This window comes from Saccostrea echinata, unplaced genomic scaffold, assembly GCF_033153115.1.
Source record: "Saccostrea echinata isolate AGI-Se365-2 ecotype Australia unplaced genomic scaffold, CSIRO_AGI_Sech_v1 ptg000003l, whole genome shotgun sequence".
Classification (NCBI taxonomy): domain Eukaryota; kingdom Metazoa; phylum Mollusca; class Bivalvia; order Ostreida; family Ostreidae; genus Saccostrea; species Saccostrea echinata.
This window is the reverse complement of record NW_026889752.1, coordinates 10,506,809-10,533,219: the sequence shown is the minus strand read 5'-3', so window position 1 is coordinate 10,533,219 and position 26,411 is coordinate 10,506,809. Positions and strand designations below refer to the sequence as shown.

Here is a 26,411-nt window from a genome sequence, read left to right as displayed (position 1 = left end):
CTGGCCATAAATGACCGATTCAAAACTATTTTTAACCTCTAGGATTAGATAATTTTTTTTCCTTTTTATCCTGTGTTTTCTCATCCCATCAACAAGTACATGTATGTTGAAATTTTTTTTTGGGGGGGGGGGGGGGGATTGGGGGATTTTTCCCAACTACCTACTAACCCAAACTTTTTTACCCTGACTCAGGAGAGGGCTAACAAACATTATCTTAAAGATGGCCGTAATATGATAAAATTTAAATACAATCTTACTTTGGCTGCTTTGACCCGCATTCATCACACAGCCTACCAGCAGCTTCTAAAAGTCTTCTGATACTCTGTCCCCCCTTTATTGACCTCTCCACTAACAACTTGTGGAGGATCTCTGCCACAACAATCAGGCCAAACCTGGTCTCAGCCATACAATACAACTTCTCCACATCCAAACCCTCCTTCATCACCAGGTGGACATTGTGCTGAAGCATCTGGGTAGCCATCTTGATTTTAGATTTTTCAGGGTCTGCATTTTTGGTAACCTCTTGATGCAGGGAGTCCTTTTGTAAAAAGTTTATAAAATATTAGTATTGATACTCAGGCCACCTGTTTGGCTAATAAATGACAGAATAGAAAGAGAGAGAGATTCTAAATCATATTTACCTCTAGACAATTAATGACCAACAGAGAGAGTTCTATCATTTTGTCTTCATTTTCTTTGAGGGACATCAGCTCCTCCACTTGATCCAGATAAATCTGTAGACACTCGCTTACTTCTCCAGAGCTGAATAGCAAGATCAAAGCAAATGTTTTCATTATCATATTAAACATTCTTTATCTTTCAAATCTTCAAAAATGCAGCAGAAAATTATTTTCAATTTTTTTTTTTTTTTGCAAAGGCTGGATAATATAGGGGCATGTAATTGGTAAGGAAAAATTGATACATTCAGACCCTGTCCTTAGATTAAAAGTTTAGTGAACAAAAACCCACCTGGTCCTTATAAGATGTTGTAGGAGGAAGGATCGTAGGACTGGTGTAGGATCAATGCCTTCCTCAAACACTGACAACTCTTTACTGGCCATTCTTCCTCCCTGTCCTCGTCTAGCTGTGGTCGTGATGTAAGACATCAGCTTCTGAACCACGTGACTGGACGGTGGCTCATCATCAGTGAAACACAGCTGGGACACCAGATCCATGAAGAAACTGTTACAGTGTCTTTGGAAAACCCTTAATTGGTGGAGCTTAAGGCTGAAATAAAATTGACTAGAAATTTTAAACAAAAATCTCTTTTTTATACTTGTGTCACTGAAATTGTATGTTCATAAAATCACAATTTAAAAGCTCATTTGGAGATTTCAATATAGTAAACAAATTTGAGACAAGAGAGTTTAAGTTAACTTTTCAGATTCCTGCTTTTTATTATACTCATTTTTAAAAATAATAGCAATACTTCCACTGATCATGACAGAGAAGATTATATTATAACCAAACATATAATTGCACTTACTTTTTGGTGTTGTCTTGATGGGGATTAAAGTGATCAGGAATTTCATCATGACAGACAGGACATTCCCCGGCCCCTAAGATCTTCATATCGTTGTAACACTTGATACAGATGACATCCTTACAGGGGAGTTGTATAGGTCTCTCTGTGATCTCACTCTCACAGGCTTTACAACTATCCAGCCTCCTACAATGTATCCCACTAAAGATTTAGTATGCACTAAAGGGAACTCAAAGACTCACTCAGAAAACATGAGGTTTCTGGCTTCTTAGTAATACAATCCTCTGTTCTGCAGCCAAACTGATCCTGAGACAATTACAACTTACAGTATTGAAAGGGATATACAAGAATGTCCCAAAGCTAAACCTGCATGAGCCAGACCTTCCAGAGACAACTTAACAGTATAATCTCCTTTTTAATGGAATTACTTTTCATTATTTCAGTAAACGATGTTAATAATTTAAATAGGTTTAAACAGAGCAATAAGACCTTAAAACTCAAATGAGTGACAGTGTGTAATAATTCTTGTTTACCCAAATGCTGTGGTGACTGCCTTTTTCATGCACATTTTTAGGAATTTCTCCACCTTCTCCAAAGCTTCAATGTTCTTGAAGTCTACATTATCTTTGAGCATCTGTTAATGAAACAAAAATGATAATTATGATTTTTTTTTTTACCAGTTGACTTTACGTGTAAGTATTTTAACTGTTAATTGCAAAACAAAAATGACAATTACTTTACATCTTGAAATCATAATATTTCTCAAATTTCTATGACAATTATAGGTCAGTCTATCTTTTCCACACATACTATTTCAACCACATGATATTGGAAAGCTCAGTGAGATTTTGTTAAAATTGTAACTTTAAGTCATGTTCTATCATTCAAGTTAGAATACCTACCACCCATAGCGTCTTGCATCTCTCCACTGGTATAGTGGTGTCCTCAGCACAGACATGCTGAAGAAAAAGCTTCATGACTATAACCTTGGTCCATTGGTGTCTGAAACAAAAAGTAGAAATAATTGAATCAGATGCAAACAGCTCATGCAAAAGACAACAGGAACTTCCTGAGGTGCAATACATGTACATTATTTAACCTATTGGACAAATCAGAATTAATTTCAAAAGATTCCACCTCCATCTAAATCCATTTGAAGAAAGTAAATCTATAACCATGTTACCAGCAAAACATAACATATTCATGCTTATAATGAAGTCATGTATTCTTATAACTAGTAATATGACGAAAATTTAATAATAACAGATAAAATTTCATCTGTCTTTGGTAATTTGCTTTAACTCTATATTTCTGTCATTTATGTATTCAGTAAATATTGAAATTTTAAAGAGAAAGTGTTTAAGTACTTGTTCACTGCAGTCCATCGAGCTCAATGTACTTACAATTTAGTTCCTACTTTACATACAAATTCTTATACATGTGAATTATTTCTGTATGCAGTTTACCCGGCCTCCTTAATTCCCTCCCTACACCGTCTCCCAAACTCCTCCACTCCTGATGGATCCACTTCCTGTACAAACTGTCCCAGAATCCTCTCCACCACTGGTCGGTACTTGAGCACCTGTTTCTGCCAGTATTGTCTGCCCCTGTAGTCATTTAGTGAGTCCTTCCCAGGCTCCAATGATTGCAACAACAGGTAGAGGCCAAGTATATCCAGGGTCTGAAAAGTGAAGCAAATTTATCATTTTGAGATTTAACTTAAAATTAATTGATACAACCATGCAAACCATGATAGACATGATATGGTAAACAAAACATTCATATTTATTCGTAAAAATTGTTTACACAATCATATAAACATTTGAGACTTTGAACCTAGCTGCTTAAAAGATGTTGAGTCAATTTATATTCTTCCACCACTTAAAGTTATGGTGATAATCGACCTAAACAAAAATTGCAATATTTCCAATAAGCTAAGACTGATGATTGGAAATTTCATAACAAAAGCATTTTCATCATTACCAGTTCTTCATCAGTGACTAAGTAGAATTGAGCACTTTTCTGCTGGAACTCAATGATTTTGGCACTACACTCAGGCCACACTCGTGTAATGCTGGCAAAATTCCTCAGACGAGGTACAGATTTATTGTGTACAGCATGTATTGCTACAAAGTTCATCACAACACTCTGCAGTCCTTCTCTGAAGTCCATATTCATTCTATTCAGTAAATTTTCACACACAAGCTAAAATAAATATAATAAAGTTTATCATGACATAACCATATTTTGCCATAAATCTTAAAAACTTTTTCAACTTAATGAAAACTTAAGTTTTCTTTTTTATTTCATTTTTTTAATATTTTGAAATTTTAAATTTTTGAGACTTACCCCATGTTCCTCCACACTGGTTACCTGATATACCATATGAACAAAATCACCGAGATATGGCTTCACAAATTCAAGCACCTTGGCTTCACTTAGACACTTTTGAATCACTTTTCCAATAGGTGTGTTCTCTATGACATTTGCTACCCTTTTGACCAATTCTTGAATTGTTTCTGCAAAACAATTTGTTTCTTGGTAGACCTCAAGAGCGCTGCATGTGGAGCTACATGTATTTATATTCCGTAAAAAATCATATTCATTTAAATAATTTCACTCAATAAAACCATTGCTCATGCAGGCAACTGTTTATGATTACTTATGGTATGAACTATCTAAAAATACACATAAAGTCACTCTGTGGCATTTTTTCAAGTACACTCATATTTAAAACCATAGAGCTGTAACTAACCAGGTTTTTCAATATCTTGTGAAGTCCTCATGGTTCGGTCAATCAGTTTGTAGATCAGCCAGGAGAATGGCATCTGTGCTGTAAATTTCTGTCCATCACAACCCGTCCCCCTCACCATCACCTCTGGAAGTTCCTGTTGTCTTTTGGGGGACACAATCATGGAATACTCAATCTGTGTAGCTGAAGGGTCATTAATGATCTCCAGCCAAAGTCTGTGCTCCCAGGTGTCTGAGTCAGTCTTAATCAAAAGGTCAAGGTTACTGTTGGTGTCCACTTGTGCAATAATGCCAGCCAAGATGGGGGACAATTTCTCAATGATACACTGGTTTCGAGCTTTTCTGCAAGTGAGAAAACAGTAAGTAACTACATGCATTACATGGTTGATAGCTACAGGTGGTGGTGAAAATTGTGTCATGAACATTATTTAGTTTTTCAATACATCAAGCAAACAATTTAATGTTTCTTTATCTGTAATGCATCTCTACTCTGTGAAAGAACCAATACAAATCTTACTAAGAAAGTTAATTTTCTTATCCCCAATTTGTTTAAAGTCAGCCAGATTTATTTTAATCTAATTTTTTTTAAAACCTGAATGTTCCTGCCCTGTTGATACAGTCCCTGTTGGTGGCCTCTGAATACAACCAACTCTCAGCAGACTGCCCCATGGTCTCCTCTTTCTCCTTCATCAGAGCCGCTAGGTGGCGCCCTACTCCTTTCATGAATGTCACTTTTTCTGTAAACCAAGGTTCAAAATTTAAGATGATATCATTTACATACTGTTACTCTTATGGAGACAAAAAAAAAATTATTTCTTTAAATATTCAAGCTAAATCATTGAAATTCATTTTTTACAAACATCTGATTAGGTCATATACCCTTTGTTTCCTGATGTAGAAGTGCTAACAGAATTTTCACTCTTTCTGTTGTCCTTGCTGAGTCCCCAGCTGGATCTTTCACCATGGCCAGGGCAGGATGTGCTGTAAGTTTAATGAAAAACGGAATATCCACCTTCTTCTCCACATGGACTTGTCCTGTACGCTCCATCATGCTGCCAAAGTCATGTGGATACACGTCCTGATCCTTCATTTCTATGTCCTCAGTTTCCTGTTGATCATGATCTAGCTTCCCCTCCCAGTCCATTTCTTCAGTGTCTCTGGGTTTAGAGGAGCTAACAGCTCTTTCTAGTAAAGTTCCCACACTCTTATTCCTCAGGTCCAGAAAACTGGGCATTTTATCATCATCTGGTCGAAGGTCATCTATGTGGACAGAGTGCCATAGACCACACTATGTAAAAACATAGAATTAGAAAGAACCTCAATAAGTTTTACATATTATTAAGCAATACATTTATAAAATACATCTCTTCAAAGCAAAAAACTTATAATGTGTTAACAAGCACACATTTGAATAGTCCTGCCCCCTTAACTTTTTTGTAAAATGATTAATTTGTACCTGGAATCCAGTGAATCCTCCACCTGCCACCCTGGGGAGATGGATGATGAAGACAATGTGTGTCTTCCCTGTCTTCTCCTCCTCCAGCTGTTGTAGCTGATCTAACACAGAATACTGGGCACAGGCCACAAGGCTAGCATTCTCGTTTCCACTGTCACACTGTACAATCAACAGAGACTCAGCATCTAAGTCTCTCTCAAAGCTTTGTCTACAAATTAAAGAAGTTTTCCTATTTTCACTGATTTAAAGATAGTTAGATGCCATCCTCACAATGTCAAGGTTTTGTGATTTCGGAACTCCACACAAACCCTTGACATAAGTCATTATTTAAAAGTTGGGCTAGAATTCTACCATTTCATTTGTTCTTGGTCTAGGACTGGAACCAATCAGAAAACTGCTTTTATTGTAGGTAAGTTTTGTAAACAAACATGACTAGTCTTTCGAATGGAAAGTGTCGATATTGTAGGATTTGTGACTAGTTACATTAAATGAAACATTGGGGATTGATTTTTGGAAGATCGTCCTCCTAATAATCACAAAAGATATGCTCTGGAGTTGGGCCATTTGAAAACGACGGAATTGAAAAATATATTCTCATTGGTTAGTTTATAATTACCAATTACGTCATGTGTAACCACAAACCCAACTTTTAAATAGCGACTTATGTCAAGGGTTTGTGTGGAGTTCCGAAATCACAAAACCTTGACATTGTGAGGATGGTTTAGATGCAGGAACTTTATATTCTTTCAAAATGTGATTATCAGTCAAGTCATTTTGTAAATCTTTGAAATCATTTTCAGTGGACCAAACAATTCACAAACAAGGGCATGTAATGCTGCCATAAATGAAACAAACAACTTACTTGACTTGTCTACAGAACTACTGACTAGCTTGTCTATTAAATTGTTTCTCTGTATCAAATGACTTACTTGACTATAGAACTGCTGCTCTGTATCAAATGACTTACTTGACTGGTCAACAGATCTGCTGCTCTGTATCAAATGTCTTAAATGACTTGTCTACAGAACTGCTGCCTTACTCGACTTGTCTACAGAACTGCTTTTCTGCATTGAATGACTTATTTTACTTGTCTACAGAACTGCTGACTTATTTGACTTGCCTACAGAACCACTGCAATGTGCCAAATGACTTACTTGATTTGTCTACAGAACTGCTGACTAACTTGACTTGTCTAAAGAATTGCTGTTTTGTGTGAAATGACTAACTACACTTGTCTACAGAACTGCTGACTTATTTTGTATACAGAACTGCTGACTTACTTAACCTGTCTATAGAACTGCTGAGGTGCTGACTTACTTGTCTACAGAACTGCTGCCCTGTATTATATGACTTACTTACTTGACCTGTCTACAGGTCTAATGACTTATTTGAATTGTCTACAGATCTAATGACTTACTTGACTTGTTTACAGATCTAATGAATTACTTGACTTGTCTACAGATCTAATGACTTACTTGACTTATCTTCAGAACTGCTGACTTACTTGACTTGTCTACAGAACTGCTGCTCTGTATCAAATGACTTACTTGACTTGTCCTCAGAACTGCTGACTTACTTGACTTGTCTACAGAACTGCTGACTTACTTGACTTGTCTACAGAACTGCTGACTTACTTGACCTGTCTTCAGAATTGCTTTTCTGTATCAAATGACTTACTTGACTTGTCTACAGAACTGCTGCCTTACATGACTTGTCTACAGAATTGCTGTTCTGTATCAAATGACTTTCTTGACTTGTCTACAGAACTGCTGACTTACTTGACTTGTCTACAGAATTGCTGCTTTGTGTCAAGTGACTTACTTGACTTGTCTACAGAACTGCTGACTTACTTGACTTGTCTACAGAACTGCTGCTCTGTATCAAATGACTGTAGAGTGAGGAGTGTGATCTGTGTGTGAGGGATGTGGAGGTACTGAGAAAGCTCTGCTACATCTACTGTGGTGATCAGCTTTGAGTTGGTGGTCACCTAAAACAATATACAGTTGAACTTTGGTATTTGGACAGTGATATCTAGAGTACCATGGATATATTGAGGACTAATGGAGGTCCTAATCACTCTGCCTTTTATATGTAATTTAACCTCAATATCAGAATCCTTGGATCTTTTCAATTTTTTTCTCAGTCCACTTAAGTTTGAGATAAAGATCTGACTGATCCAAAAATTTTATGAACTTAATGACATATTTTTACTCTGGATGTCACAAATAATGCTTGTAACAGTAAAATGTAAACACAAGTCATATGAATTAACATAACAGTCAAGCAGGAAATAAATTAAAATTCGGGCTAAAACAGAAAATAAGAGGCCCATGGATTTTAACAGAGTATAGAGAATTTCTTAGGCTTTTACAATCTGGGACTGAATCCTGAACGTAAAGGACATAAACTTCACAATTCTTGTAGATGGCTAACTGCTTACTATTATCATGAAATAGGTGCTGTAAATGTTCAAAAGTTGTCAACTGCTGGATGACAACAAATTGCAGCAGGTCACCTGATTGATTCAAGTGACCTAAAAAAGAAATCCCAAAACTTCCTTACCTGAGCATATAGTCCATCACTATCTTCCATCCTAATCTTCTGGTCAAGATAATACAGTAAATTATCATGCTTCTGTTTTTCACAGTAAGTGTTCTCTACAAATTCAAATTCCCGTTGAGGAAGTTTATTTTTGGTCCTCAATACACCGTCAGGAGTGGCACACCACAGCAAGACTTCTTTAGCAGCTTGGATCACCTGCTCAGAAAACACACGGATCAAAATTTGTTTCATTTAACTTGTTAAGAAGGCTAAATGGTCAACAAATTACCCAACAGATCCACAGTAAAAATAATTTCTAGCCATTAACTTTTATTAATTAAAGAGAAAGTTACATGCTCAAGCTTTAATATTAATGCAAATTCCTACATTCCTACATGCAGAGCTCTTTTTTTCCAGGAGGTTAAAAAATTGCCTGAAAATAGTCATGACAACCCAGTTCTCTTAACATGGTACTGATTTACTGACTTGACAAAACATTTAAAAGCTGTGAAGTATGAAATTATTATAGCAAAGTTAAAAATGACTTTGATGAACAGCATCTCTATGACCTTGACATGACATTTTTTCCTGACCTTGAGCATCTCTATGACCTTGACATGAATTTATTCCGACCTTTCATTCTGACAATTATGACGATTCTGTCTCATACATTAGTTCGAACACTACTGGCACAGTTAAAGTAGACAGACATTCAGAAAGGTATATATATATGTCATAATGCAATTCACATAAAAGTATGGGAACCTTGACAAAATTGAAACAAAAATTGATACAGTCTTTCCTTTTAATTATGACATCTTTTCCTGCAATAATGTACATGTATATATTTTCACATTCTTAACAAAAAGTCCAATAGAGTTTTCTATACCTCTTGTTCCATGCCTTCTAAGTCATCATCACTGAATCTCTGGCAGACATGAAGGATTATTGAAGCACAAGTATCAGCATGGAATCCCATAAAAACATCTCCTATCTTATACTCTGATGCCTTCTCTCTGAGGAAACCAAAATATCAAAGATGAGAAAATACCTCTATCTCTCACAAAATATGAAATATATCTGAAAAGTTTATTTTCACCATTAGTTGGGAGCATATAGAAAGTGAAAACACTTTATAGAAATTGATTCAGTCTTGAATTTCTCTAATCTTACACGGCAGAGAAAAGTATTCCCTTCATTGATAAAATGTACTCCAGCATCAAGATCTTTCAAGAAATTAAATTCTTAGATACTGAAAAGAAGACCACAAAAAACCTTGGGTTCCTAAACATTGGTACTGCTATCTTGATAAACTGTTCTGCCCACTTCTCTAACTTCTGAGCCAGCCCGACTTGGACTGGGGACAACATGGTGGAAATGTTGAGGAAATGTTTCTCCAGTCTGTTGATCAGAGGGATGGGGAACTTACTGTACACAACCTCCTTCTCTGCTACAACTATCAACCTGTAAAGGAATTATAAATCATGCAAGTCATTTATATGTATATTGCTTTACAAAATACTTTGGCATCATGGCATTTTTTATTTTGTTGGCCTGAAAGTGAAATTTGCAAAAGATTTGTTTTTTCCGTTTTTTTTTTTTTTTTTAATTTATTTCCTTTTTTTGGGGGGGGGGGGGGGGGGGGGAGGGGGGTGTTTACATGTAACATGGCATCATGATCTATTCATGTTTAACAAATATGTCATTTATTATGAAGAGTAAAATACATTCAAATTATATTTTTATAATTAATAGAACATAACATGATAATATGAGTTTCATCTACAAAGACTGCAAATTAAAGAAAATCCACACATTCAATTATTTACCTGAAATTCTTGTGAACTCTACACTTGACACGATGAGTTCCCAATCCAAGATCTACATATCTTTCTCCTCCAAAGTAGACATAATACTGAAAATATTATGGAAAATCATTCACATTATTTAAATTCAGAATAAATATACAGTCAAACCTGTTTTAAGAGACTTTCCAACGGAGAAAGGAAAAAAGGTCACATATGACAGGTGGTCTCTTAATACAGGTTGCTTATTTTCCGCAGTGTTCAAATATACAATGCTGAAAATATTACACTGTATGTGGAATATATTTTAATACATATTCTGTTTAATTATTTCCGCTTTTTAATATGTACTGCTTAACTGTAAATGCTTTTACATTATAGGTACAATTGTCCTTTTTAATAATAAATTTTGCTTGATCTGCACATGAGTCATTTGATTATTGGGAAATATTGTGAACATCTGAAAATATTATTTTTTTTTTTATATACAGTATAAAAAAGCTGCAAAGATTTTTTTTTCTAATAATAGGTTTTTTTTTTTTTACATGATAGCCTAAAACTGTATCATGATTTTTGTTATGCACTTGGTAACAAATTAAATTACATTTATGACTAAAAATTTATTGAACCTAATTAATTTTTTTTTCATTACTGAGCTACCGCATCTAATTGCCTGTTTGTCACCAGGTACTTCAATCATTTCAATTATCACCTGGTATGGGTGCTAGCTAGCGTGTGTTTACATACCCCGTTGGTGACACAATTCACTTATTAATAAATAAACATCTAGGATTTAGTTACTTGTTGATTAAAAGTTAAACAGACAGGTTTTATAGCCGAATATCCATTTGGTCGTTATAGCACGAAATGATATCGGGATCGACCTCGAACGTCTATTTTCAAAATGGCACTCGATCATTGGAGAGAAAAAACAGGAATGTTTATGTATTAGATTTTATCGTTTATTCAATAAATATCAAAAGGTAAGTAAAAATATTTATTTTGAAACGTTGTTTTATTCATAAAACTCGCATTATATAATCATTAAATGAAATAAACGCGTGTCTGTAGATGTTTTGAACCAAAAAACGTAGCATGCTCGACCGAAATCGAAAGAAGGAATCGGAAATTATATAGTCGTTAAATCCAGGTAAAATTATCTGAAATTACAAAAAATGTCAGGAAAATCACGGTCGCTGGTCGCGTTAGACAGGTAGTCGTTTAACACAGGTATAATATATAGGGAAAAGCGTTGGGAGGAAGTTTTACGGTCACATATAACAGTGAGTCGCTTAATGCAGTGGGTCGCTATGGCAGTTTTAACTCACAGTGTATAATTTTTTGACATATTGTGAGAGGTGTTTTTCTACTTGCTAAGAAATAATCTCAGACTGTAAAATCTTAAAACTATCCTGATGATAAAATATTAAAATAATCCAAGGAAATAAATGAATTATAAAACAAGTTCTATATTTTCTGCAGGAAATTTTTTTCTGAATAGAATTTGTAGAAAAAACAACAACAAAAAAAGACCGGTGGCACCACCACTCCACTCTGAACTGAGATATATGAAAGTTTCTAAAAGCATCACATAATAATGAACAAAAATTACCTGATTAAGGGCATCATACAGACTCTCATAAAGATTCTCCAAGTTAAGAAGGACCACCGTGTTTCCGGTCTCCATGCAGACTTTTATGCGATTGATATTTCTGCAAACCTATTGAACAAAAGCATTTGCATTATTTAGTTTGCTAAGATGAGAAAATTATTTGTATCTAATGTATCAAACTCCAGTCATCTCACTTACAACAGACTAGTAAGTTCACTAGAGCTTACTATAACTTTTTATATTTATTTTCCAGTAAAATTTACCGGATCTAGATTTAGTAAGTTTTGAGAGATTTTTGTCTGCCAGATTATATTCATGTACAACATGCAACATTGGACAAGACAAAGGTACTTTTTATCATCCCTGTTTCCCCTGCCTCTTGATACAGGTAACCAGGTAACATTTTGTGTGTGTAATACTAGCTGTTACCTGTGTGTACTCTTGATCACTAGGAAAACTGCTACCAAATATTGTAATGGCATTCTTCATAGTCTGGATCTTTTGTTGTAAAACTGTCAAAGCTCCATAGTTTTCTGTTAGCAATAGCAGGTACCGTGTATCACTACAACATTAAGTTTGCACCTTTATTCATTTTCTATGTACCTGACTGATTTATGCTAGCCATCGAGTGTTATAAAACTGGACATATACAAAAAACTGTAGGAGCAGCAAAAATTTGAATATGTTTTTTAAACAGACAGATGTTTGGATAATGCACGTCACCTTAGCAGTGAATAAGCTCATCCAACCATGAACTCATTTCTTACTTATTCATTTTTTGATGACACAAATTGGAATTTAAGCCAAATCAAAACTCCATTTCATTCAAGATATTTCCGTAACCTACCTGTCTACTCCGTCACCTTGAAGACAAGCTTCAATGAGACCAGCAGGTGTACAGTCAGGATCTCCTGGTGAAGGCTGAAAGGAAAAAAGACTTCAGAATTCTGCAGTTTTACATGGAAACTAATTCTCTATAATACATGTATTTATGCACTATCAATTTTATCAATATTATAAACAAACATGACACCTATACAAGTATATAAATGAATATTATAATAATTAGCAAAAGCAGGAGATAGGCCAAGGTAACCCATCACTGGAAATGCAAAGCTTATATCCTCTTTTTAGAATTCGTAAAAGTACTGTACATAACTCAAATTCTTCCAAGAACAAGTCTTAGATACTATGTTAATATTAATATGACATTTAATTGCCAAATTGATTTTCAAATGATAATTTTTTGTTTGAATGGATATAAGATGTGAAATGGTTTTATTACTGACATACATTATCTTTGAGACAAGTAGAAGCTAGATTACCATTTTAAATGTTTAATATCACAACTCAATCTTGTTTCTATAAAAATTTACTATTGATAATTACAATTTTAATTTTTTCCACAGTTGTAAGAAGCTGAGAGAAAACATCCAGGGGATCTTGGTTAGTTGAGTGTTCAAATCCCCCAAAGTTTCTCTTGATGCAGTGTTGTAGCATCAACCAGGTGGGCTTCTTGTTGTTCTTCTCAGCAAAACTGTACACCATTTTTATTAAACTGTCAAACAAGAAAACACTCATAAATTCATTTCAACCTGCACATGCATTGCTATAAAGAACAAAATTAAAGCATAGACATAGAGAGTACATCTCTTCAATGATATCAAATTGCAGAAGGAAGACACATCATTACTTCATTCTATTTGACAACAAATTTCAACATCTCTAAGCAATTACCATAACAACACACCACAATAAGGAGGTTTGCATATTAATTTGAAATTCATTTCACCATTGATAATCTATTTCACTTCAATGGACATATTACCTGTAGAAATCCCTTAATCCAAAGAACTCCCTCTTTGCGATGACAGATTTAAACACTTGTAGATAGGACTCTGCCAGGGGCTTGATCAGTGGTGTAATCATCTTGCTTATTCTTTTCTTACTTGAGCATATTCCTCTGTAATGTCAATTAAATAATTACATGTACAGTACCTCCCTTTACTATTATTTTTTTGAAACATACGAAAAAAATGCTGCAATTTGATTAAAACCTTATAATTGGGTGTAAACAAGTGTATGCTTTGTTTGAACATAACTTGACAATCACGTGAATTTCTGTTAAATATACATTAAAATTAATGGAATACATGTATCACTTGAATGTGACTGTCATCTCACTTACTCTGCACTCTCTATGAGCTCTTCAAGGTCGGGAACCTCCCTCTGTACAAGGATCCCTCGATTCATTTTGGCAGGATCCAGAGCCCAGTTAGAAATCCCAATGAAGGCTACCTGAAAAACAGAAGTGGATTGTGATTAGGATGACTTTAGAATACTTACTGTAATTCTTTAATAACCATTCATACTCTCTAAAATCCATAAATATATTAAGCTTTTACTAATATTCTTTAATAACCATTCATATACTCTCTAAAATCCATAAATATATTAAGCTTTTACTAATATCCTTTAATAACCATTCATATACTCTCTAAAATCCATAAATATATTAAGCTTTTACTAATCAAGTCCATGTTCACCCATAACAGCTAAGGCTAATTAAAAGTAAAGATATTGTTCACAGACAGACACATCGGCATGCAAACACCATTAATCCATGCACATTTTGCTTCACAACTTCTGACTAAAAATTAATTAAAACATATCACAAAAAATTTACTTTTTTATGTTCCTCTGGTTGTTCATCACCTTGACAACCATCTTCCAGCAAAGGATGCAATGTCTACAATGAATTAAAGAGAATTAAATTTTAAAGAATTCATTAACCTTAATATGTAGGCAAAAAATGATAAGATCCCACAGTGTTCCTAACTATCTTTTTAAAAAAAATGCTACAAAAGTTCTGTGAGAGATGTTTTAAATATGCCAACTGCCATCTTCATTAGCCAAGGGCTTCTGATACGCTACTCTCCTCATAAGCCCTTGGCATACGGTGTTAAAAAAAGTTGGGATTTTTTTCTCAGGTTGTAATTGGAGTTGATCGACATCGTTCAACCAATCAGCAATTGTTTTTTGTAAATGACGATATTTGCATTCGGGATATATCTTGACTCTTTAATATCGGTAATGTAAAATGCAAGTAAACAATGATCCGTAAGATAACATGCCATTCTATGAATAGCAATATGGTGTCATCCAATTTCTAAAGCAACGTGCAAAATATGTGATTAAGAATCTATACAGTGTAGATTTGCATTTTTACATGTTTAAATAACAAATTAACATAACTCAATACCTTCTTGTTAATTATTCTTTAAAAACAATTTTTTTTTAAATACGCTTTTTATTTTTGTCGATGACGCAATCTGTGCATACCTGGTAAGAATCATGATCATGTGACAAAACATTCCCGTCTTTTGTCAGCACCGTATGCCAAGGGTTTATGAGGAGAGTAGCATATCAGAAACCCTTGGCTAGCGAAGATGGCCAACTGCCAAAGAAACCCATTTTGAATTTGCTATACTGTAAATTCCTTCTTTTACGCAAGTACTTAATATCGCTAAAGGGCTCTTAGACGCCAAATTGTGAGAAAAATAATTCGTGAATGGACGGTTTACAATGAGATTTATTATTAATTTCAACACCATAAAAATAAAAGTGAGTAATTTTATTTCGCGAGTGATTCTCCTCGCGTAATTACGCATTTATTAATTCCTCGCGTATATTTAGGAATCTACAGTATATCATTGCAGTAGTGACTATGTCCTTGTCCAACATGTTTTAAACTGAATTGGTGAAATTATACTGGATAAGTGAATTGAAACAACCAGAAATGTTTCAATAACAAATTCTAGAAAGTCAGTTTTTGCTGAAACTTATTTATTGTAAAGTTGTCAATGACCTGACCTTCAGAGGCATTCTGGGAGAATCCTCAGCGAGTCCCACCTCGTCCAGTACAACAACCGAGACAAATCTATTGAGATCTTTGTCTTTCTGGTACATGGCACACTGACGGAAAGTACCCACAATTCCCTCTGGCACAGACAAAGGGCTGCATTGGAAGGACACCATCTGGACCTATATAAACAAATCCAAAGAGAAACATGATCTAATATGTACCATAAGTCTCTTACCTGGAGAAAAAATTAATCTTATTACCAAGTTAATGATTACCTACAGATATTTTAACAGTATACATAATTTTACTGTCACACCTGTTTGTAGTTCCTGTAGATCTCTGTGTGAGCAGCATTTCCCTGCATGGCGTCAGCTACAATGGTTTTAGCCAAAGATTTGGAACTGCCAGGTTTTCCCACCAAGAAAAGAGGGATTCTCAGCTCTATACACACCACCATCATAAACACATTCTCTCTCAGAGCCTGGTTTTTGGCAATGTTGGCTCCCAAGTTATCAATCTCCAAGAAAACATTTTGGCATCTAGAAAATCCAATCATCATTTAATATAAATTTAGAATTAGCCAGCAACATAAAACATGTAGCAAATTTGCTTTTCAATGCTTTTAGACAAAAATAACAAATTTCTACCAATACTGTTTAAATTCAGAAGTGACATCTTTGAAATTCATAAAATTATTTGTTGGCTATTATTTGTGCATAATAAAATCATGGACTGTCTCTCTACACTTTAAGCACCTGGTAATAATATCCAACATTTGTTCAGCCCCTCTTTCACCACCTCCTTTTGGAAGGATACAGGGAGGTCTAAACTCATTGACCATTTCTTTTCTGAAATCCTCTCTGTTTTTCAAACAAGCATGGTAGCACACTCCAAGAGCCAGAACAAGTGACTTTGTCAAATCATTGACAGTCTGAAATGAATTTATTGGTCAATTTTAGAGTATGCTGTTTGAGCAAATAGTACAAACTTTGTTTTTCTCTGGCTTTTCTCCAGCTATCATCTTAAAGTTAAAAATATGAAAGAAATAAAATGTCCTCCATCCTCCCCTAACCTGAGGCTGAGGCTCAGCCAGCACCTGGCCCTCCATTTCTTCTTCCTCCTCTTCTTCTGAGTCTGCCTCCTCCTCCTCCATCAGATCAAACAGATCTGTCTCCCCCTGACTCTGTCTGTAGAACCAGCTCATCACCTCTAGGACTCTCTCCACATCTCTCAGACTGACAAAACTACACTCATCCTATAGAATAAACAGTCAAGTTTACTTTAAAGTTGGAAAGTTGTATGACAGGGGTTTACATTCTAGAAATAAATAACAGACAATCACTGGAAACTCATAAATACTAATTGACTTGGCCATAACTGCAAACAAGAATTCTCTACTTTAAGGAGAAAATTGCTTTTATCAAACTTCTATTAATCTCTTATCTACGTTAACAATTATATTTATAATCATAAACCTAGATTATTTGGTATCGATAATTCTTGCCTGTTGTCTCCTCATGAATTCCTGAGCTGATGTAAGAATATGACTGACTGTTGTGTCTAAATTTGGTTCATTTGGCAGTTTCCCTCCTCGAATCTAAAAAAAAAAAAAAAAAAAAAAAAAAAAAAAAAAAAAAAAAAATTCCTTCTAATTCAAACAAAATTTTAATTACTAGAAAGTTTTTGAAGAAATGGTCCAATAGATGTGTATTATATGTCCTTGAGTTCTACTTTCCTGAAATTTATTCTGAAATCATTTTTTCTGACTTACATATCTAAGAACCATCTGTTTGATGTACATTTCCTCCACATTGGTGTCCAGTTGTCCAAAGTCCCAGACCAGGGGTAGCATGCTCTGGGGGAGGGGCTGCACTCTGTATACCAGTCTCCTCATGGGAACTCGACCTTAAATACATTTCAGATAGAACTATTTCAAACTTGCATTAAATTCAGATCAAAGACATTTCATTTATATATGTTTATATATCTTCCATCTTCATGATCATACAGTCATGTTTATGTACTTCATCCTAACAATTATACTTAAGTATTGTACTTGTAAAGAAAAGCTTGATAGTATTTCAGAGGAATGACGTTTTTTATTTATACTTGGTACTCAAAGAGATTCACTTAATGTAACAGTACCCATTCTGTCTGTTGTTTTATCAGCATCCACATGGTAACCCAGTCCAGCTTGTTCTAGTCTCTTGATCAGGTCCTCAGAATGCCTGCAATTTAAATAGGAATTTACTACCATGCAAATTTAAGTCAAGGTCCAGTAGACTAAAACCAAATTTGGTCAGAGAGAGGGGAAAGAGAGAGAGAATTGCTATTAAAATATTAAGTTGATGCAAAATATTCTTAAGAGCAAGCAGGTATCATTTACTTTCTGTAGGGGTTACAAGCAGCCACAATTTTCAGTGTCTGACAGAGTTTGAGTGGTTCCCCCTCCATTGAGCGGTCACACATAATCTCCTTGATTAGACCTATAGCCTCTGTGGTGTTGGCCTCATCAAAGAACAACACAGTATACAGTCTCTGTCCATAATTAGCTGTGTTCTCCTGAGCTATTCTCTGAGCATCCAGCACTTTCCTGATGATATCACTTCTACGTGTGCCTCCATGAACCTACACAGCAAATAGATGTGTGAAATAAAACAAAAGGTCATACCACAGCAAAAGAACTAGTTGGGAATACTACACCCAGTGCATCTACATAATTGGGGTTAATCATGGTCTATCTGTATTTCTTACCTTCATAAGGATCATATTCTGGACCTCCACCCCAATAGGACACTGAAGCTGACACATGAATTTCACAAGACGGGTCTTGCCACAGCCTGTCTCTCCCATGATTATCACAGGAATGTCACACCTGAATCAAACAAAACAAGAAATTCAGCATTTGATTTTCCAACATTCATAAACTACACAACTCTGCAATCTTAAGTTGCTAAGCCATAGCTATGATTGTGGAGCTTTATCATAAAATGTTTACCTAAAGCGCATGTAGATGGCCAGTATCTTCTTGACATTGTCTGTTGTAAGTTCATAGGTCGGGTCAGGATCAAATACATCTTCCACACCCATCACACTGCACAGCTTAAACAACTTCTGATCTCTGTGAAAAGTAAATTCATACTCACTGATAGTTGACCTGTGTCTCACCATATCCTATAATTAATAGAGAGGTTGAGATCTTACACTTCTACGCGTACGTGTGCATATACTTCGACTTACACGTTTTTTGTAATTGTCTGTTGAGATTTTCATGATGTATGGCAAGAATGTGTACATTGTGATCGGTGTCTCTGTTTCAACTATTTAGTAGTCGTGACATCAGTTTGACTTTAGTTAGTAAATAAAACATGGTTAAAATAAGTGTTCATGAAACTAACCATCCTAAATAATGTACAACAGTTAGTTTTTACACATAAATTGACTAAATTTTATTATAAAAGCTACAAGTTTACTCTTGTAGATGCCACTTTACAAGTTGTAGGAATGTGTAGAGAACTTTTCATCACTAAAACTGATGACGTAATATGCAAGGAATTTAGGGAAAACCCCTACTAGACTACCCGTACAAGTACCTGTATGAAATCTCAACCTCTCTATTGTTGGGAAAACACAACAGAATGTACATTATGCAAAGATTACCTTGGTAGACTGTCAAAGTTTTCATTGATAGGGACCCTATTTCTGATGAGGGCATCCTGTAGATTTCTCTGCATGATTCCCCTTTCCAACACTGCGTTTGTCTGTACATCTATCAGGTTACCAGACTGTCTCTCTATGTTAAATCCCAGGAACGTCATGGAATGATGATCAGGATTAAAGAACAAGTAAGGATGGGGACTGCAAAAAATACAGCATGTGGAATTTCAAGTACCCAAGAAGTTTTTCCTCAAAGAGAGTTTGATTACAATACAGTCAAGTCTTAAAGGGACCAAGAAAAAATTTCAAGATATCCGAGAGTTCAAGATACTGAGGGTAAAATACATAAAGAAAATCCAGATCACTTCAACATATCCATGATATTTGAGATATTGACGTTCAAGATAACAAAATTCAACTGTATACATTTATGTGCTGTTTAATTGGTACATGTTAGACATAGATTTTACCTGCTCTCCCACGTCCTCCTGAGCTGAAACTGACGAAGCACATCCTCCTCATTTTCCTCCTCCTCCTCCTCAGTGTCCATCCTCTGTAACATCTGTATGGGGGACTCCTCACTCATATTCAGGGAGCGGGTCGCAAAGTCCTGTCAAATTCACTCATTACAATAATACTGCTAACTAAAAGACAGTTGAATTCCATTTAAAATAACTTTATTTCAAAGATGCACACTGTACATGTATATATTAAGGATAAAGAGCTAGAATTCATTTTTTACTGCTTTTTAACAGGTTACAAATTCTAGAAAATATAGCAAATTGACAATTTTTCATCCATACAAGTAATAAATGAAATACTCTTCAATTTGGAATTGATGTGACATGTATTTTGAATAAGGAAAGAAAGAAGATTCCATACCCTAGACATCTGGATGAGGAACCTTAGGACAAACTGTGAAAATCCCGGTAGATCCTCAGCAGCTGCCAGACTCACAAAGGCTGAGTTCTCAAAGTCCACCAGTTGAGTGTTAAGGAACCAGACAAAATGACGCAGCTCAGCCCAAGAGGGATCTCTGATACCACAGTGTCTGTTTGATAGATAGAAATATAAGTTATATACAAAATCTCTTTTCAGCTAGATGTACTTGTTATGGCATGGCAGCTCATATGTAACATGGTCAAAGCTGTGTTTTATTGGACACAGCGAATAGCCCCCTTGAAGATCTTATCATGACTAAAGTTTAAAGCTAGTGGATTACTTGAGCAGTGTCTGTAGACAGGTTTGGGGGTTTCCCTCTGTCCTCCTCAAATTTACGTCCCCCAAGCCTCGATTCATGTCCAGTCTGTACAGATACTGGAACGGCCTCTGGAAAACATTGCTCTCAAACTCCTTCCGGTCAAACAGTAAGTCATGCTGTCCAATATCTATAAACAGATTAAATAATGCATTGTACATTAAGGCACATGAAACTGAACTACAAGTACAAGTATATATTTCTTTTTATACTGTATTATAATCTGCACTGGTGTTGATGGCTGAAAAAAAAATGCAATACCTGGAGCATTTCCTTGGTATTTCTTCAGACTTTCTTGAGGAGATCGACAGGTCACATCAGGAAGAATGTCCAGGCATCTATGCATGCATTTTATATAGCCTCTCTGTAAAAAGCAAAGTAATTTTACAATCACGCACCCCTTTTCCATAGTCAGAAAGAATAAGAAAGAATAAAAGATTTCAAGGCCATAAAAGTTCTTCAGCAGAAGAGGAGGAATCTGACCTGTTCTTGAAAGTCCCTGGCCAGTAGTGGCATGGTCTCCACGATGTAAAGGTCATAGGGCAGCTTCCTCCACACATGTCCAGTACTGTTGGTCAGACAGCCCAGGATCAGTAACTGGAACAACAGGTAGTCCACTCCATCCTGGACCTGAACATTTAATTATTATAGAGAATTTGATATAAGTCAATATACAGTAATTGCAAATGCAAAATTCTTATAAAAAAATATTTCCTTTTTAAGGACTGTTTGGTCCTTTTTTAAAATATGAGACTTCTCAGACTTTAATTTAGTTTGAATCTTCAATTGATTTTTTTGGGGGGTGGGGGTGAGGGGTGGGGATGGGGGGGGGGGGTTAGAGTTTATTACATAAGATAATATACATTTTATAACAACAAATTAACCTTACCTCATGAGAAAGATCAATGTGGAACAGCCTTGGTTCTATTTTCCCAGGATGCAATGTGTTCTCCAGGAGAACACCCATGATGTCATCAATGGTGATTTCCCTCTCGTGTAACGGGAGAGACACCACTGCCTTTTTGCTTCTGATCACTCCACTGTGTAGACCATGGAGTTTTTCAGCCAATCTTTTCTTGTGTAAACTCTTCCCAACTCCAGCTCTCCATGATTTCACCACTCTGACTGTGCAGCTATTGAGCAAGAACAATCAACACAAATAAATTAATGTTTACATGTATAATATCCACATTCTGCATGTTTTCATGTAAACCAGTCTACTGCTTATTTGCATCATTCTTTATTCAAACAAGAGGCCAATGGGCCACATCGCTCACCTGAGTAACTTTGGCCATGCTGTTCATTACCAGACTTCCCCCCTTGTAATACCTATTGTGGCCCCGCCCTACCCCCGGGGGTCATGATTTTAACAATTTAGAATCAACACTATCTCAGGATGCTTCCACATAAGTTTCAGTTTTTCTGGTCCAGTGGTTCTTGAGAAGATTTTTAAAGATTTTTCCTATATATTTCAATGTTTCCCTATTGTGGCCCCGCCCTACCCCCGGGGTCATGATTTGAACAATTTAGAATCTACACTATCCCAGGATGCTTCCACATAAGTTTCAGCTTTTTTGGCTCAGTGGTTCTTGAGAAGAAATTTTTAAAGATTCTTCCTATATATTTCAATGTAGAACTTGTATCCCTATTGTGGCCCCGCCCTACCCCCGGGGGTCATGATTTGAACAATTTAGAATCTACACTATCCCAGGATGCTTCCACATAAGTTTCAGCTTTTCTGGCTCAGTGGTTCTTGAGAAGATTTTCAAAGATTTTTCCTATATATTTCAATGTAAAACTTGGATTCTCTATTGTGGCCCCGCCCTACCCCCGGGGGGTCATGATTTGAACAATTTAGAATCTACACTACCCCAGGATGCTTCCACATAAGTTTCAGCTTTTCTGGCTCAGTGGTTCTTGAGAAGAAGATTTTTAAAATTTTCCCTATATATTTCAATGTAAAACTTGGATTCCCTATTGTGGCCCTGCCCTACCCCCGGGGGTCATGATTTGAACAATTTAGAATCTACACTATCCCAGGATGCTTCCACATAAGTTTCAGTTTTTCTGGTCCAGTGGTTCTTGAGAAGATTTTTAAAGATTTTTCCTATATATTTCAATGTAAAACTTGGATTCCCTATTGTGGCAGCGCCCTATCCCCGGGGGTCATGATTTGAACAATTTAGAATCTACACTATCCCAGGATGCTTCCACATAAGTTTCAGCTTTTCTGGCTCAGTGGTTCTTGAGAAGAAGATTTTTAAAGATTTTTCCTATATATTTCAATGTAAAACTTGGATTCCCTATTGTGGCCCCGCCCTACCCCCGGGGGTCATGATTTTTATAATTTAGAATCTACACTACCCCAGGATGCTTCCACATAAGTTTCAGCTTTTCTGGCCCAGTGGTTCTTGAGAAGAAGATTTTTAAAGATTTTTCCTATATATTTCTATGTAAAACATTGATTCCACATTGTGGCCCCGCCCTACCCCCGGGGGTCATGATTTGAACAATTTAGAATCTACACTACCCCAGGATGCTTCCATATAAGTTTCAGCTTTACTGGCCCTGTGGTTCTTGAGAAGAAGATTTTTTAATGACCCCACCCTATTTTTGTCTTCTCTTGATTATCTCCCCTTGTGAGGGGACTTGGCCCTTCATTTTAACAATTTAAATTCCCCTTCACCCAAGGATGCTTTGTACCAAGTTTGGTCAAAATTGGCCCAGTGGTTCTTGAGAAGAAGTCAAAAATGTGAAAAGTTTACGGACGGACAGACAGACAGACAGACAGACAGACAGACGGACGGACGGACGGACGACGGACAAAATGTGATCAGAAAAGCTCACTTGAGCCTTCGGCTCAGGTGAGCTAAAAAGTTTGATGAGAAAAAGACAAACATTTCTTACCATTTACCTTTGCCAATTAATGTCTTTTTCTACACAACATTATGAATGACAAGCTTAAAAAATATATTTTGTGAGCAAAGGATCAGCAATGACCCTAGGCAACATTTTTGGGCACAAAAATACATTTGAATTAAGATAATTAACTTACAGTCAGTAATTTAGCAATTCAATTGTCTTAAAATTGTTGTACAAGTTTAATAAAAACATTATCAATACACTACATACTGTTCAAAGTCAGCTTCAGCTGCAGGGGTAGCACTTGGTCTCCTGATGTCAAACGTCAGCTTATCTTTGATATATTTTGTCATGTTGTCATGTGTCATCAGAGGAAGAGGGGGGCGTCTGTATTTGTCCAAAGCTGCCACAATTCTGGAGTGATACTCCCTCTCTGTGCTACAGACTACCACTAGTTTGTAGGGAATTTCTGCAGAAATATTGAAATACAGGATGATGATAATAAATATTCAAAGAATGATAAACCTGAACAACAACTTTTTTTAAATATTAAGGCTTCAGTTGGGTTTTGAATAACTACCGAGTTCTACAGCTTTCTGCATGTGATGTTCCAGTCTTCTTTCCCCTTTATCACTGACTTCATAATCCAGAAGGTCACCATTGACCAAACAATGGATTCTGTCTGTTGTGTCTAGTACAGCTCTCCTCCAAAATATCTCCACCTAAGAAAAAAGCATCAACTACTAAATTTAGTAAACTTTTTTTTAAGAAATGAGATAATTTTTTCATGTACTCCAGATCTCTCATCCTGATAATGATGTTATGTCAAGTCACAATTTTTACCCTTTCTACCAGAATAATCAATAATTTTAGCTACCTAATAAGTATATAATATGCTTTTGTGTACATTTTATCAACAAAATGGTCTAATCTTCTTTATTAAGATCTTTCCACCCAATAAACTGACCTCATCCAGAGTGGTGTGTGGAGTACACATCAGGATCTCATCCGACTGAGGAAGAGGCTGGTCCGGATCATGGCTGTATATTGTCAGCACGGTATTTAAAATCTCATCTGAAAACAAATTCAAACTAAAACATAGGTAATCAGAGATTACAGAGCTCACCTCAACGAATGTTGTCTTTAAGTAAGGCAAAGTCTCAAACTAATAATCTAGTAGTGTGCATCCCCAGATGTGACATTTATGAAATTTTGGTACGATAGGGCTTGCAGTTACTTGGGAATGGACTTACCTAAAAACTTCAAACTGGTCACTCATCTGGAAAATGTAAGTCATATCCAGCATCTGGAGAAAATTTGAGAGTGTTCATCCTGTGATGCATCATCCTTGCAAGTTTGGTTCTGATAGCCCTTATAGTTTATTTTAACTTGGTCACTCATCCAGAAAATGTAGGTCAGATACAGCATCCGAAGCAAGTCCAGTAGTGTGCATCCTAAGATGTATCATCCATGCAAGTTTGGTCAATATAGGGCTAATAGTTACTTGGAAATGAGACCTGCTCCAAAAACTTTAACCTGGTCACTCATTCGGTCAGATCCAGCATCCAAAGCAAGTGTGGTAGTGTGCATCCTTAGATGTATCATCCATGCAAGTTTGGTCAAAATAAGGCCTATAAGTACTTGAAATGAGACCTGCTCCAAAAATTTTTACCTGGTCACTCATCCAGAAAATGTAGGTCAGATCCAGCATCTGAAGCAAGGGTGGTAGTGTGCATCCTTAGATGCATCATCCATGCAAGTTTGGTCAATATAGGGCTTATACAGCAAAACTTGTCTAATCTGGTGACCAGTGGTTCCAAAATTTTTCGCCGGATTAGACAACATCCGGATTGGAGAAAATTGAACCGTTATAGCAAGTTAAAAATTACATAGATATAAACAAAGAGTGGTAAATAAATGATTTATCAAATGTGTCATTTTTTAGGTTTCACTTGAAAAAATCGTCAATTTTGTTTGTTTTGAACTTTGTTTGTTCTTCAGAATTTTCATTTCTGTTTAAGTTTTATATCTCTTGGTCATTTATTAAATTTGAAAATCGTTAAATTTTTTGAACACGCTCCAAAACCTCATCGAAGCTGTAAATATTATTTTGTTAAGGACAGATTCCTTATTAATTTCTTTCTTTTAAAATTGAATATTTAGACACGGTATTTGTTTATTTCAAATGTTATAATGAATACTGGACCAAAATCTTCTGTCGTTAAGGTTGTTGTAAACTAGCGACACAAAGGGAAGTAATTCAAATTGCACGTCGAGCACGCAAAACGAAAGTAGAAAGGAGGTCATGAATAAGCCTCCAAGTTTTTCTACAGACATGCTACAAGCAACCATCACTATCACTCGTTCTTTTGCGAGTTTCCTCGCCCTACTTGAGCCATCGATGATTTTTTTTTAATCACGTTTGTTAAAATCTAAACTGTCGATACAGGATAGATCATTAATGGGACAATAATTACCCCACGCGAGACTTCTCTAATGACCAGCGGGCACAGGTAAAAATAAGTGGCCGGATTAGAGGAGATAATTTGTACTAATTATGAGCAGTTAGTTCTTCAAATAGCGGCCAGTTTACAGAATAGGCAAGATCCGGATTGAACAACATTTATTAAACATAAATTATAAAGAAAATTCAAGGGACTAAAATATTACGCCGGACTGAACAACATGCCGGAATGCACAACATCCGGATTCAACAAGTTTTATTGTAGTTACTTGGAAATGAGACCTGCTCCAAAAACTTTAACCTGGTCACTCATCCAGAAAATGTAAGTCAGATACAGAATCCGAAGCAAGTCCAGTAGTGTGCATCCTTAGAAGTATCATCCATGCAAGTTTGGTCAATATAGGGCTTATAGTTACTTGGAAATGACATCTGCTCCAAAAACTTTAACCTGGTCACTCATCCAGAAAATGTAGGTCAGATCCAGCATCCGAAGCAAGTCCAGTAGTGGGCATCATTAGACATATATCATCCATGCAAGTTTAATTGGTCAATATAGGGCTTATAGTTACTTGGAAATGAGACCTGCTCCAAAAACTTTAACCTGCTCTAAGAACTTAAATCCTCCATGCATTTCTGATTAATATAGGGCATAGAGTA

General features: G+C 35.9%; 1 protein-coding gene across 2 annotated transcripts in view; it reads right to left on the bottom strand.

Annotated features, from left to right (window-relative positions):
* The window catches only part of LOC133178566 (E3 ubiquitin-protein ligase RNF213-like), a 92,771-nt gene that overhangs the window by 18,118 nt on the left and 48,242 nt on the right, over positions 1-26,411 (bottom strand). For both annotated transcript variants that reach the window (XM_061313280.1, XM_061313279.1), the window contains 45 exons: positions 24,258-24,364; positions 23,871-24,012; positions 23,561-23,759; positions 21,318-21,561; positions 20,912-21,058; positions 20,690-20,792; positions 20,393-20,558; positions 20,053-20,221; positions 19,641-19,780; positions 19,174-19,371; positions 18,512-18,634; positions 18,268-18,388; positions 17,900-18,141; positions 17,659-17,741; positions 17,285-17,418; positions 17,018-17,110; positions 16,586-16,768; positions 16,269-16,444; positions 15,830-16,052; positions 15,522-15,692; positions 14,335-14,397; positions 13,837-13,946; positions 13,477-13,611; positions 13,038-13,206; positions 12,496-12,569; positions 12,078-12,210; positions 11,649-11,756; positions 10,061-10,146; positions 9,507-9,695; positions 9,121-9,247; positions 8,253-8,447; positions 7,541-7,677; positions 5,691-5,898; positions 5,114-5,522; positions 4,827-4,971; positions 4,239-4,576; positions 3,833-4,002; positions 3,467-3,688; positions 2,950-3,164; positions 2,386-2,485; positions 2,017-2,117; positions 1,487-1,669; positions 970-1,227; positions 642-762; positions 258-538 (listed from right to left, as the gene is read on the bottom strand). In XM_061313280.1, coding sequence (XP_061169264.1) covers positions 258-538; positions 642-762; positions 970-1,227; positions 1,487-1,669; positions 2,017-2,117; positions 2,386-2,485; positions 2,950-3,164; positions 3,467-3,688; positions 3,833-4,002; positions 4,239-4,576; positions 4,827-4,971; positions 5,114-5,522; positions 5,691-5,898; positions 7,541-7,677; positions 8,253-8,447; positions 9,121-9,247; positions 9,507-9,695; positions 10,061-10,146; positions 11,649-11,756; positions 12,078-12,210; positions 12,496-12,569; positions 13,038-13,206; positions 13,477-13,611; positions 13,837-13,946; positions 14,335-14,397; positions 15,522-15,692; positions 15,830-16,052; positions 16,269-16,444; positions 16,586-16,768; positions 17,018-17,110; positions 17,285-17,418; positions 17,659-17,741; positions 17,900-18,141; positions 18,268-18,388; positions 18,512-18,634; positions 19,174-19,371; positions 19,641-19,780; positions 20,053-20,221; positions 20,393-20,558; positions 20,690-20,792; positions 20,912-21,058; positions 21,318-21,561; positions 23,561-23,759; positions 23,871-24,012; positions 24,258-24,364 — 7,441 coding nt within the window. The remainder of the gene's footprint in view (positions 1-257; positions 539-641; positions 763-969; positions 1,228-1,486; positions 1,670-2,016; positions 2,118-2,385; positions 2,486-2,949; positions 3,165-3,466; positions 3,689-3,832; positions 4,003-4,238; positions 4,577-4,826; positions 4,972-5,113; positions 5,523-5,690; positions 5,899-7,540; positions 7,678-8,252; positions 8,448-9,120; positions 9,248-9,506; positions 9,696-10,060; positions 10,147-11,648; positions 11,757-12,077; positions 12,211-12,495; positions 12,570-13,037; positions 13,207-13,476; positions 13,612-13,836; positions 13,947-14,334; positions 14,398-15,521; positions 15,693-15,829; positions 16,053-16,268; positions 16,445-16,585; positions 16,769-17,017; positions 17,111-17,284; positions 17,419-17,658; positions 17,742-17,899; positions 18,142-18,267; positions 18,389-18,511; positions 18,635-19,173; positions 19,372-19,640; positions 19,781-20,052; positions 20,222-20,392; positions 20,559-20,689; positions 20,793-20,911; positions 21,059-21,317; positions 21,562-23,560; positions 23,760-23,870; positions 24,013-24,257; positions 24,365-26,411) is intronic.